Source organism: Penicillium argentinense (genome assembly GCF_028826775.1).
Source record: "Penicillium argentinense strain IBT 30761 chromosome Unknown utg000002l_segment0_segment0, whole genome shotgun sequence".
NCBI classification, from domain to species: Eukaryota; Fungi; Ascomycota; class Eurotiomycetes; order Eurotiales; family Aspergillaceae; genus Penicillium; species Penicillium argentinense.
The window spans coordinates 89,268-102,554 of NW_026622661.1; the positions used below are offsets into that span (position 1 = coordinate 89,268).

Consider the following 13,287-nt stretch of genomic DNA (forward strand, 5'->3'; position numbering starts at 1 on the left):
CTGAGGGGGTGGTCAAATACCACTAGGACCCTTCGGGATGGACTTATTCATCGTTCACCCAATTTCCACCTAGTATGGTGTCATAACACGCCATAGTTCAAATATAAAGACCCCTGAGATCGCTCATCCGATCTCAACAACCTTCAATCATCTTATTCTGTTTGGACATCTTCAGTACTAGCCAGTACATCGATTCCTCATCCTGACAATAACTCTAAATAAGTGGAAGAAAGTGCAGAATAGTATTGGAATATGTCGATCGAGTTACAATCAGGAGCAGGATGATTCAGCAGATACCCAATCTCCTACCTGTTTTGTATGGTAATCGGGTATTCTCGGAAAAGCAGCGCTGTAACACACGAAAACCTTGAATAGATGGCATCCGGAACGGGAGCCGACAGATAGTTCTTCAGTCAATCGTTCGATCGCTGGGATGGTTCATTTGGCCCCTCGCGAGTACTAGTCGATACCGATATCCGAAAGTCCGACAGAATAACTAGAACATGCGTATCTTACAATTAAAAACAAGACATTGTCAGCTGTATAAGAGGAGTCACGTGGCGGCTAGAATAGGATAAATTAGCGAGAGTTATGCTAGTGCGGTTATCTTGCGGCTAGTCATGGCTAACCACAGCCAAATTTGCGGTTTTGGCTGCGGTTAGCAAAGTGGTAACCGCAAATGCGGTTTTGCTACGGCAGCCGATAGTGAGGTAGGGGCCAAAAGTCGAATTTGGCAGGCAGAAAACGGGCGGTAGGATTAATATAGTAATCTCGACACCTAAGGTACGTAATTTTCTGCCAGAATCTATGGATAGGGAATTTTGACATTGCCAATTAGGTTTCGTAGAGAAGGTGACGTTGGTTTTATGGATCATATGACCATATAAAAAAAGCTCTCCAAGTGCCCATAATCTGTTTACGTGCCAGAATTTGACCAATTTCGATGATTTTAGGTGCTCAAAATGGCCTAGATATGCATTTGAAAGCTACTTTAACTAACCAGACTCTGTTGTTCCACCACGAGGGGCCATACTGCGCGTACGCCGCGGTGAGGTGGCCCCTGATAGTGCCGAGAGTGCTGCCACTGGAGTACACCTAGCTCTATCTTTCCTGACACCACCACGTCGCCGCGGGCGCCCACGTTGCCGGGCACCTGAAGCCTCTCTTCGCTGCGTTATGTCCTCCTGCGGTATCTCCTTCGATGTCTCCTGCTGGTGTGCTTTCTCTAGCTGAACAATTTTCTCACTAGCAATTCTAAGTCTCTCAGCGAGGATCTCCTCCTGTGACGCGGTACGCGACTGGAAGCTTAGCCCTGGGGTCTCTGGATTGCTCCAGTTACTGACCAAGCTTGCCTCACGGAGAGGCTCTGACTCGGACTCAGGCTTGATGACCACGTCCTTATCTATCTCTTCTTCACGTATGATGATAAGGTAGATCTGGCGTGCTTGGCTACCGAAAGTAAACTGCGAAGCGAGCTCTGCCGCGCACCGTGCATGGTTTTCAGTAGCGGATAACCACTGTGGTTCCTTCTTTGGTTTTTGGCCCTTTAGCCCAGTCGCGAGCTGGTATCGGTCGATGTGTGGTATCGGATTATAGGCTCCAAGCTCCGGACTAAGCGCAGGAAGAAGGTCTCTTGTAATAAAGTCTTGGAAGTTAAAGACACGGTGGGGAGAGATCCACTGGGAGACGTCAGCTACAGTGTAGCGTCTATTAGCAAGCGCGCCTTGAAAGAATCAAGTAATAGAGTCATACTTACTGAGTTCGTCCATCGTCCAAGTTTTTCGATCTGATGATGGCTTTCGCCAGAGACAGAAGTGGATAATTGTCGGAATTCTCTGCTGCTGTGGTGCTAGCATCTGCGCTGGTCTGCTCTTCTGCATATGGAGCTTGCGATGCCTCCCTGCTACCCTACCCGTTATTCGCTGGCTGACTAGGCTGTATGGCTCAGGAAGGAGGTGTTCGTTTGGTATGAGCTGACCAGGTCGTCTCGGTGGTGCTCCTGAGTAGACGGAAGACGAGGAGGATGGTGAGTCATCGTATGTGTCTGTTAAATCAACGAGATCGGGTGTGTCGCTTGGGTAATAGTGAGAGGCCATGCTTTGTAGATGTAGTAGCCTAGGAGATGCAGAGGGCGCAGAGTAGGTGCAGAAAGCCTAGGACGCCCTCTACACCCTGTCTCCCACTAAAGTTGAAAAAACTAATGATTGATAGTCATTAAGGTCCTACCAAATATAGGTATTGATCTCCATTGATCCCCATTAATCTCCACCACGGTGCGGGCCCGCAGCCCGCACCCTTAATCCTGCGCCCAGTTAGGGGGCATAGTTGGCTTCTCGCATAGTGAGAGGACGGGAAAGAGGCCCCCTTCGGTATGATCGACAGCGAGCTCCCGTAACCGAAGGTAGGTATTGACATATGGGTGGGTGCCATGGTCTCTCGCTGGTGGTTTTTCAGGGTCAAAGCCCATGCCCAGTAGCTGAGTACGGCACCAGTGTATAGTCTCTGTAGGTAGATATACGTCAGTATCCCAACTCCCCACGTCAGTCTTGATAGCATCAAGCTTTGTAGGGTCAATATGATGCCTATAATCCTTAATATCCTCCTCGTCACGCCCTGGGTAATAGTAGTTCAACCATGGCTTGCCTGGAACGCTATAGGGGCGACCCTTCTGCTTCCTGATCCGATGGGAGTTCCATGTGAGCACGAACTCCGCACATGTATCCTTAATTGAAGGCATGTAAACAGCAAGAAGTGCAACTTTGTCGATCTTAGACGCCTCGTAGTAGCCTCGCTCTTGAAGCCAACTAAAAAGCTCACGCCATACGAAGTTCGTAGAGCTTGTAAGCTGTCCCCACCAGGACTCGATGCGCTGGTTTTGGGTGCTGCGACCGTACCAAAAGCAGTCGGTAAACTGTAGTTCTGGGTGGCCATCAACAGCTTCAGCGCCAGCTTTTCTTAATGCATAGTGGGCGTCTGCGATCAGCATGGTCTCTGTACCATAGTCAGAGCGGATCGCGCGCGGTTGGAAACCAGTGGTCGATATTGTATTCAGATACTGGTGGAGGACACTGAATCCGGTCCGCGTGCTGATGCCCACGTAAAACCAGGTAACATAGCGCGAATACCCATCAACCGCAGCATATATCTCGATCCCGAAGAGCTCTAACTTCATATAGCCATCAATATGCCATACAAAATTCGGCCCAGGGCATCGGTATGCACCGCGAGACCGCTGTAGACCGGTCGAGCGACGTAGGAGGGCGTCAGGCCGTAGAGAGCACCATACATCGAAGATTCGGTCTCGGGCGAAGACATGACCATGACGGCGTAGATGGGCCCAGAGGTGACCTTTTCCATATCCTTCAACAAGGCCAATGGCCTGTTGGTCCACTAATATCTCGAGTATCTCGTCCTCCTGCTGCTCCTGATCATCCTGGTCGTCAATGCGAAGACGTATACCAAGTAGGCTACGAATTCGCCTGAGTGTGTCGGTAGAGATAGGTGTTTCATCGAGCGAAAGTACCTGAAGAATCTCTTTCGAAGAGAGATTACCCTCACAGATAAGGGTCTCAACACGCATTTGTAAGGCTCTGTTATTGGTGATACCATTTGGTGCTCGCTGTTGGATGCCCCAGGCCCGCGTGCGACGTTTGAATGTCCTCGGTGACATTTTGAGACCGTAGTATTCGTGTAAAATGTCTAAAATATTGCTTATAGGTATCTTCTGTGCCAGAAGCATGGTAATTTGGTCTTTGTATGGCTCCACGTCGAGCCGTGGGCGACCAAATGGCATATCAGGTCTCTATAGGTGGTCAGCGTAGTCAAAAAAAAAGAGTATTCAGGTCATTTGGGGCATACAAAATGGAGCAAAATTGGTCAAAAATTAGTAAAGAAACCAGAATTCAGTCCCATGGAGATTTATTTTGATGTATTTTGAAATCCAGGTTTGGATCCAAGCCGAATAGACTTAGTATGACTAAAAACCCCCTACCATATGACCCACAAACCAGCGGTATCTCTCTTCCGAAACCTGGTTGGTGGATGCTGGCTTGAGCGGTCAGGCCGGCGGGGTCTAGGGCGGTGAGCCGAATGATTGGTCCTCGACTTTTGACCCCTACCTCACTGTCGGCTGCCGTAGGTTTTGCCGCACCCTAATCACAGCTCTTTTATTGTCGACACCTCGCTTTGTCGTCCCAAACGCATTCAAACAAATATTATACTTTGATTCCCCTTTCTTTTATCAGGATCGCTCCGTAATTTTGGAAGCTTGAAATAACAGAAAGGGATGGTTACAGTCTTATACTGACACTTCCCAGTACATATCAGTTGTTTATCACACTCGGAATTTTCGTCGCAAACTGTATTAGCTTTGGAACCGAGACCAATACCGATACCAGTTCATGGAGAATTCCGATGGAAGTGACCTACATTTGGGCTCTGAAAATTCACTTCGCTGCTCGTGCAATCATGTTTGCCTGTGGAAGCGTGATGTTTATTCCCACCACGCCGAACGGGATCGGCATCGAGGCCCGCGCTGGTCTTCCTCGAATCGACTATGGAGTACAGCTTCAAATAGAGATGGCAAAAATTGGCGGATTGTTTGGAATCACGACAAAGGCGACTCCTGCACTGTCCACAAGCTAGTCAGGCCACGGGATAAGGGCGCATGCGGGCCTGAGTTTGATGTTGACGGTACCTTTTGATTTTCAAAAATTGCAACAGCGATGGTGAATCCGAGATATTATACGGCATCAGAGGAACCAGAATTCGCAAATGTATTCATGACTGCAAGAAAATTGGCTGTAAAGAAAGACCCCATAATACTATTCGACAAGGCACATGCTGATATCGAATGATGGTCTGAGCCCTTGGCGTTTATACTATGTGAACCACAAAGGTCCTATTCATGCCTTGGCTTGGGTTTTTCCTAATTGCATACTAACTTTCCCCAAGATGTAATGTGAATACAAAGGTAGCCACGTTTCCCTCCACCATTTGGGTATTGAGTATTCTCATGGAGTATCCTGCATTAGGGTATACGCACCCGTACTTTTTTTTTACAAGTGTTGCTTTGATGTCACATTCATATTATGGCAAGCTGTGAACCGATTCCATGATCTTCGAAATTACAGCCCGCGCGCAGAGCCCTTAGAGGTAATTTGAACGTAAACCAGCATGTCTTTTAAGGGATAGTAGGCCGGAAGGAGTCCAATCTATGATTGAAATCCTCCTTTTCTCCTGCACGTCCACACTGCCATGTCACAACATTCCCGTATTTTTTCGAGGCTGACAAATGTACCATTTCAAGTGTCGGATAGCACCTTTCTGACAGCCTTAGTCGCCCTAATCCCCTTCTTTCGTTTTATGAGCCGAATCGGGGAGAGGCTTTCCATCTCAACCCTTCATTGGAACTCCATCTAAGTTATATCAGATCCATATTGGGCCTAAGTGAACGCCTTGGCGTTCAGTCTGGTGCTTGCATATCAGCAACGCAGTCATACAATTACCGCGAGTTGGGTGTCAAGTATGCCACATGTGATTTAAACATCTTGGGATTCGCGATCAATCGTCGTGTCCAGTGTGTTTTGCATGCAGTCCCCCTCCGTTCCTTCCATCATACAGCCTTTTGCAAGGTCCAAGTGCAAGCCATCATGGTTGTGTTTCGCTTCGGTTGGCAGTAATGCAGACTTCCAAGTTTACGGGCGTCTACCAGTCGCTGAATATCAATCATATCCAGATGCAAATCGGGTTGGAAATTCATATGCATTCCGCATGAGCTTTGACCTCATCCTGCCCTCCCAGATAATTTTAGTTTACATGTAATAAAAAGTTGAAGCCAAAGATCTCGGTAGCAAAACACGAGAGGAGAAGACGTAGTAATTTGCGCACGCAGGTGGGCTCGAAAATTGTTATCAGAAAACACCAACGAAGAGAGGTCGCACTCAAGAACTATCTTTCCAGTTCACGAGTCCGAGACTGTCAAGAATCAGCATTACGCAATGACAGGAGTACCGCTTCAACAAATGTTGATACTCACAGTGCCTTTTCCCTCACAGTTGACTCCTCTGCCTTTTTCGCTTTCTTTCTCGAATTCTTCGAGTCGATCGGCTTCAACAACTGGAAATTACAGAGAAGCTCTTCAGAGACCGACATAGTCGCTCCGCAATTGTCGAACTCCCCACAGTACTAATCCAGGAATGTTAGCTCTGGTTTCTTACACGCAAGAAGTGTGAAGCCACAAAGAACTCACGTTGGGCGCGGAAAAGATCGTCACCAATGACCGATTCCCAAAGAATTCATACCCGCCCTCCACTACCATATGGGACCGACATACCAAGTCCAAATTATGGCGTTTCAAGAAATTGAGCACCGGTGCCTTTCCAAAACACCAACTCACGCCACGGTCGCGATTGGGTCCCCAGTCTTTGATATTGGCAGGGTCGCTCCACAGAATGTCATTCAAAAGGCCGTATTCAGGTACTTCAATCGGGCGTGCCAGATATCGAATCTCATCCAGGTTTGTCAGATTGGGGGAAAGCCCCCGTGAACACAAAATATCTTTTCCGCCACGATGGCGGCGATCGGAAGGCAGTTGAAAGTATCGGTGAATGCCTTCCACACTTTGACACTTGAGCGTCGCTTGCACTCGTCATGGAAACCGTAGATCCGGGAAATATTGGCGCATTCATGGTTTCCTCGGAGCAGAAAGAAGTTTCCCGGGTACTTAAGCTTGTAACAGAGAAGAAGAAGCATCGTTTCGAGGCTTTGCTTACCCCGGTCGACATAATCTCCCAGAAATAGATAGTTGGAGGAAGGCGGTTGTCCACACATCTTAAAAAGTCGGATGAGGTCCGGGAACTGGCCATGAATATCCCCAACTATTTGGATCGGGGCATTTAATTCCAGAAGAACGGGCTGCGACAGCAGTAGATTCCGCGCCGACGAGCAGATGGCCATGATCTCGCTTTCATTGAGACAGACACTTTTGGTAGGCTTTGAATAACCCACCTCTAGGAGGCGTGAGATCATGTTATCGAGATCGACCAGGGATCTTTGCATATTGAGGCGGTCCCTTGAAGAATCATCCCAGATAATTAAATCAAGATCCAGTTGGTTGCTCTTCCGTAGGATAGACACAGTCACCGTTTCACATGGCTCTTCTTCTGCCTTCACCTGCGCAGCCAGGTCTTTTTCAGGGCTCCGTTGTTCTGAACTTGTCCTATCCACTGGAGTTGTGACACTGGTGTTGGTGATTTGTGGACTGTCCGGTCGACTGGAACGACGAATATGATGGCTTCTGCCCTTCCAGAAATTACTGAAGGAATACCGTCTCGGCGCGTCGACTTTCGCATCCTCTTTGTGCAGCGCTGAGCTGCTCTCTGCATTGCGTTCAAGACCCATTTATTCGGGCCGTTGATGCTTGGCACGTCTTGGTTAAAGCCCCGTTCACTGCGGGCGATCAGAGTCACCCTACCTCAGGTTCGCTTCTGGCTGGTTCCCGGGTTGAGGGGAGTATACTATTCGCAGGTGAAGATGGCTCAAGTAGCCTGATGGTGTCGAGTAAGGGGTGGAAACGTAGTCTGTGATCGTGAATCGCACAGCCTTGGATCCTTTTCTTTCAGGGGGCTCCGCTCCGCCAACTGACGTTATCATGTTGCCTGGCTGCCTGCTTCCCTTCACTTTGACCCGGGGACTCAACTAGTGTAAGTGTAGCATGGCCCGGAGGAAGCGGGGTTGTACGAGAAGCCTCCTTGGCGGGTTCTTGGCGGGCGGCTGGTTGTTCAATGGACGGTTTATTGCCTCTCCCGTTCATGTGATATACCAGCCTAATGTCAGCGCTAGAAACTAGTCACTGACTACGGGCTCGGCGTGCTCTAGCTGGCGATTGATCTGCGATCCACCCGTTTGCCCACTGTCTGATTGGTGAATTTCAACCTGACCGGCGATCTGTCGAGCTCTAGATCGCCACTCCCCGCTGCTACATAATTCACCTAGGTTCAAAGCTACCCTGGGATAGGCGAGCTGAATCTTGGGGGTCTTGGAGCTTCCGAGAAATCAGGGTGGAGCTCGAGGTGACTCCACTCATCGATCACCAGACAATTGAGTGGCAAAGGCATGACTTGAACCACGCGATATGTTGTCTTGTCTGCGCTTGTCACCTCGTTCGGGGCTCGTCTGTTGTGGTTAGTCGCCCGCATGTTCAAGCCACCGATTCCATTATTCCAGTGTCTCGTTCTTGGCTGTATACCACGTAGACCCAGAACGTTCTCGCATGCGAAAATGTCTTATTCTATTGGGTTAACTATCGAATTTATTCAACTTCTAAAATGGAATTGCACTTTATGGTTTCCTCCTGAAGACGCCCTGCATTTCTTGCTTATTGATGGGCTTGATGAGAAAAGTGTCAATGCCCGAGCCAAGAGCCTCTTTCTGCGCCTCGGTACTGTCCAGCCCAGTCAGGGCGACGATGAATGTGCGTGGTGTAGTCTCCTGCTCGGATTCGGGTAGTGTGACTCGCCGCTCGTTCTCAAGGCGGCGTATTTGACGTGACGCTTCAACACCATCCATCACGGGCATTGAAAGATCTTTGTTCCTGGTAGCCCTGTACATGGAACACGGAGTCTTGTGATGTGTGCAAGTAGGAAAATCATGTAGGGAGAGAATTGTTCAATGTGGGTAGACTGTGGGGATAGAAGGACAGGGACATACCGATGATAACCACCTGGAATCCTCCCGGGCGGTTCTGATACAGCTCTACGGCCTCGGCACCGTTTTTCCCGGTCACGTATTCCAATCCCTCCTTCTTGGTGTAGGCACAAAGCAGCTGAAGATTCAAGTCGTTGTCATCCACCAGCAATACAGATGGACTGTTAGTTGTGGGATTGGTCTTGTTGGGCGTAGTTGCAGCCGTTGATTGGGCGCTGCTGTTTGCGTCTGCCTCGGATGGCTCTGGGTGATGGTCTCCAGGCGATGAAGGTCGGGAGGATCGTCGTTCACGTTTATCGCTGCCGATCGTGTCTTTCGTCGGTCTCTTGTTGATTTTCATCCTATCCTGGGGCGGATCAGTAGGGCCAACGTCGACGGGCAAATGAGACGATTCAGGCATTTCGACCCAACGAGTGGGCTCATTGCTGGCTCGCTGACCGCATTCTTGTTCTTGCTGTCGCTGGATGCATATATCCAGAGCGCGAGCTAATTTGCGCGGCCCACAAGGCTGACTGACAAATTCGAAAAATGTTGGATCGCCCCGGTTCTTGGAGGCCACGAACATGCCATGGGCCTCCTCGGGCGACTGACAGATCACCACGACTGGGGCTTGCCAGACCCCATCTTTGTTGAGATGCTGCTGGAGATTGAAGAGATCCCGTCCTCCGACATCCTCAGAATCCAGTTCGGTCTGCACTGCGAGGTAAAAGTCTAGCGGTTTGTGTTTTCCTTCTAATGGGGAGACTTTGGTGACTTCCAAGGTAAACCATTCACGACACATTCGCTCCAGGGATACAATAGGGTGTCTCGTTGCGAGCGTAACAACTCGCCAAATCCTAGGAATCCGATCGTTTTGTTCTCGGTTGAGTGTCGCAGGGAGCTGAATATCGAGCGCGAGGAGGAATTGGTATCGGAGACGGCAGGTGATTTGGTCAACGGTGCATGTATCGAGAGTTGAGTCCCAACACCCTTGGTAGATTGGATCTCGATCGCACCGCCCAAATAACCAACAGCTTGACGAACAATACTCAGCCCAAGTCCACTACCTGACGCAAGTGGATCTTCTTGTGAGAAAGGGCTGAAGAGATCTTTCTGGAGATAGTCCGCTCCAATGCCCTTTCCAGTATCTTTCACGGTCAAAGTAACTTCGAAGTCATTGCTATTCGATGGACTGTCCGTGGAGCTCGTCCCCTCTTGGGCCGATTTAAGCTCGAGATAGATATATCCCGACGAGGTATACTTCAACGCATTGCCAAAAATATTCATGAGAACGCGTCTCCAGGCACCTGCATGAGTGTAGAAGTCCCATTCTGTCTCGGGCTCAATATCGAAAATGACAGTAACCTGACTAGCCCGAGGACCGACCGGGTCGGCCTGGTCGGGCTGCCCGGCCGATCGAGAAGAAGATTCTGTGAGAGCAGGAGGGGGTGCCTTAGGGTGATTGTAGAAGCAATACCCGGCAAACACGCATTCGGTGACCTCCTCGAGCATGGAGTCCAGCTCCACTCGGGTGGATGGTGTCCTCTCGCCGAGCGGCAAACTCTTGGGTATCCCATGTTTCCCCTTTTTGGGTTGAGAAGTATTTCCTTTCCGGTATTGATCGATAAACGTCAGTCCAGCAGATTGTTGATCGTGTCTAGCAATGTGCGTCCACACGATTCAATCGTATGAACCATTCCATGCTGCAGAGCATTCATGGCAGTGTCACTCAGAATGTCTGCTGTTCCCAGAATCCCGTGCAAGGGATTCCGCAGCTCGTGGGTGATGCTGCTGACCAAATTGGTCTTGGCTTTCTCCGCAACTTCAGTGTCAACCCGCCGGATCTCCGCCATAATGCTGTTCGTAAATGCCGATATATACACCAGCTCATTCTCAAAGGTGAATATCCGGTCTGGCTCGTTGGTCCAGGCCAGGACCCCCGCGTACCAGCGGCTCCGGTCCGCACTGGACGTTGGACTTAGTTTTGGACGACCGACCTGGCCACGGTTCGGATCCGCTGTGGGTGAGTTCGTCGGTATCCTCGGACACCGATCCGTCGGCATTGTATGTGAAGATTTTGCCGCGGGGATATCGCTCAATAAGGGACGTAAATAGAGGTTCGGGTACCGCAATGGCTTTTCCGGCTTTCTCTTCGTTGTCGATGCTCGATACTTGTGAGCTGGAGAACCCCAGGCATTCTGAAACCATTTGGTTCCCTTCGGCTGACGAACGCCGCCTCGCTTCTGCATTTTTCTGCTGGGTCGAAGATCCCGAGCCCGCGCTACCGCTGTCGCTTGATGTACCATTCGTCGGAGTTGGATCCGCCACTCGGCGGGTATTCTGGTTGACAAGACTACCGAATTTCTTGCTATTGGCATCCAGAAACATGACCCCTTCGGCTCCGATGGACTCCCGAAGTAAGTTTGATGCTCGCGAGAAAATATTCCGGACGCTGGTAGGCAAGGTATCGTCTTGCAGGCTCTCACCGGCGAGGACACTCCGAAACGAGTCGCCCTTGAGCGAGACCTCGATCGAAGACTCTTGGCTGCGCTTTGCGCTTTGCCTCGGGAGAGACACTTGATTGCCAGTGCGCGTTTCTGGCGAGCGCGTTTCTCGGTTGGCGGTTGTGGAATCTCTCTGTGTGCTCTTTTGTTCTTCCATTTTACCGATCTGATCAGCAGCTTTGCTTCTCACTGGCACCTGCATAACGGACGGCTTCCGTCCCGTCTGCCCAGCGTCCTTAGTTTCCTTAGCTAACTGCTGGATATCCTGCTGATCCATATTCAGTTGACCCTCGACCGACTCCCCAGAATTCTCGGCTGCATCATGTTGTGCCTTGGCCTCGCGCCACGAATCCCGCAGCGTTGTCCGGCCCTCGACAAAGCTCCCCAAGCCCACAATCATCCTTTCTCCTCGGCGGCTTTGCTGGGTGCTCTCCTTCATTGTCAGGTGCTCCATGACTGTCGCAGCCATGTCCTTTAAGAACTGCATGGAAACCTGGTCAGGAAATGAAGTCCTCGCCTTGCCGTCCATCACGCTCAATGCGCCGATCCTAAGTCCGCGGGGGCTCATGAGGGGAACGCTTGCATAGAATCGCACGTCCCGTAGCGGTACAAGAAGGCCTTCTGACCGAACGCGCTCGTCTTGGACCACATCCAGTATGACCGTGGTATATTTATCAACCACTGTGTGGTTGTCTGGCTGGCCCGACGGTGAGGCGATCTCGATATTGTGACAAAGTCCCCTCTCCTTCGGAAATATGCAACATCCAAGTTGTAGATACTCGGCGTCGTTGGCGAAATGCGCCCCGACGAGACTCATCGTGGGGGTCGCCTCGGCGAGGACATACTGGTGGGTACGATCGAACAGGGAGATCAGGGCGCGTTCGGTCTCCAGGCGAGTGGCCGCGATCTGAGCATAGCAATTCAAGGCTGTGTTTCTTGACGGGAATGGTCTAAAGGCTTTGCTGCTCTCGTGATCCCAGGGCGCGTAATGGGTTGCACAATCCTCGCGCGGGATATACCTGTCGGAGGGGCCTGATCAGTAGGGTTTGGTACCATGATGCAATGCACTGGGCACCGCTGGAGAGTGGTACCTGTAGAACTCCCGTTCCTGTGCCAGTCGATAAGGCGACCGTTCGCTGGGATCAATGATTAAGGCCATGCTTGACGGGGATGCGCGAAGCCAATGACCAGATGGTGGATCGTCCAGCCATGTGAATCGTCAACATTAATAGACGCCATCGGGAGACCTGAGCCACATACGTAATTCGGTATTAGGATTTCAAGGATTCATCGACGTTTGGGGGGCTGGTCAAAACCGGATTTGGCATGAATCTCCTCCACCGCGGACCGCGAGTTGCTAGTGGGGTGCAGTTGGGCGATCCCCGCCGGGAGGATGAGGTCATGGTCACGGGGTCCGGTCAAGTCAGTATGTATGTCGTTGTACAGTCCCGTCAGAGTACCATGTCGTGTGCCATATATGTCGTGTACGGTCCACGGGCTATTTTCCGATCGTAGTTACAGCTTTCGTGGCAGGGATTTTTGTTCTCATCTCATCACCCGCCTCGAATCGGCTGGAAGAGTTTCATTTCATGCTCCTGCTTAGTCAGGATGTGTTGCGAGGCTGACGGTTGAGGCTGCCGAAATATAACTATCAGAATGCAGGACTCCAAGTCCCCATAGGGTACGGTAACAATAACAATGGAATCCGTACACATAAAATCTCCTATACAATTCACAGTTCTTTCCCCCATTAGAAGCTCTCTCCGTGGGATCCTCCCAATATCCCGCATTGTCACATTACAGGTCTGAGGTGTTGTAGTGATCCATCCCTAGCCGCAATTGCGGAAGTATATAGTTCTAGCCCAAATGCGTTGTGTGTACCATCGTTGGATCGGTGCATCTCCGCGCAGCCACCGGCTTGCGATCTCTTAAAAAGGAGAAAGGCACCGAAGCTTCCAAAAAGAAAATGCTCTCCAATCGTATGTAACGCTCGTTAAAATTTCTTGTCCTCGACTGAGACCACTTAAAAGATAAGCAGAGTGCCAGCGTTGGTTGCCCCGCCAAGGCGGTGAGAAATGACGAAGTGGCGCTCCTCAAC

At 50.4% G+C, this 13,287-nt stretch overlaps 4 protein-coding genes across 4 annotated transcripts; all 4 read right to left on the minus strand.

Annotated features, from left to right (window-relative positions):
* Positions 1-995: 995 nt before the first annotated feature.
* Positions 996-1,769, minus strand: N7532_000928 (uncharacterized protein; the record flags this gene model as incomplete). Its single annotated transcript, XM_056613422.1, has 2 exons — positions 996-1,632; positions 1,753-1,769. 2 exons carry the CDS (start codon positions 1,767-1,769, stop codon positions 996-998), a joined length of 654 nt encoding a protein of 217 aa, XP_056478463.1.
* Positions 1,770-2,296: 527 nt separating this feature from the next.
* On the minus strand, positions 2,297-3,670 carry N7532_000929 (uncharacterized protein; the record flags this gene model as incomplete). Its single annotated transcript, XM_056613423.1, has 1 exon — positions 2,297-3,670. The coding sequence occupies one exon, from the start codon at positions 3,668-3,670 to the stop codon at positions 2,297-2,299; it is 1,374 nt and encodes a 457-aa protein (XP_056478464.1).
* A 2,363-nt stretch (positions 3,671-6,033) lies between these two features.
* On the minus strand, positions 6,034-7,401 carry N7532_000930 (Serine/threonine-protein phosphatase PP-Z; the record flags this gene model as incomplete). The annotated part of the gene is given in 3 exon segments (XM_056613424.1): positions 6,034-6,186; positions 6,251-6,612; positions 6,630-7,401. The coding sequence occupies 3 exon segments, from the start codon at positions 7,399-7,401 to the stop codon at positions 6,034-6,036; spliced, it is 1,287 nt and encodes a 428-aa protein (XP_056478465.1).
* Positions 7,402-8,340: 939 nt separating this feature from the next.
* On the minus strand, positions 8,341-12,348 carry N7532_000931 (putative sensor histidine kinase/response regulator; the record flags this gene model as incomplete). The annotated part of the gene is given in 6 exon segments (XM_056613425.1): positions 8,341-8,585; positions 8,710-9,512; positions 9,530-10,342; positions 10,363-10,650; positions 10,664-12,221; positions 12,243-12,348. 6 exon segments carry the CDS (start codon positions 12,346-12,348, stop codon positions 8,341-8,343), a joined length of 3,813 nt encoding a protein of 1,270 aa, XP_056478466.1.
* Positions 12,349-13,287: the final 939 nt, after the last annotated feature.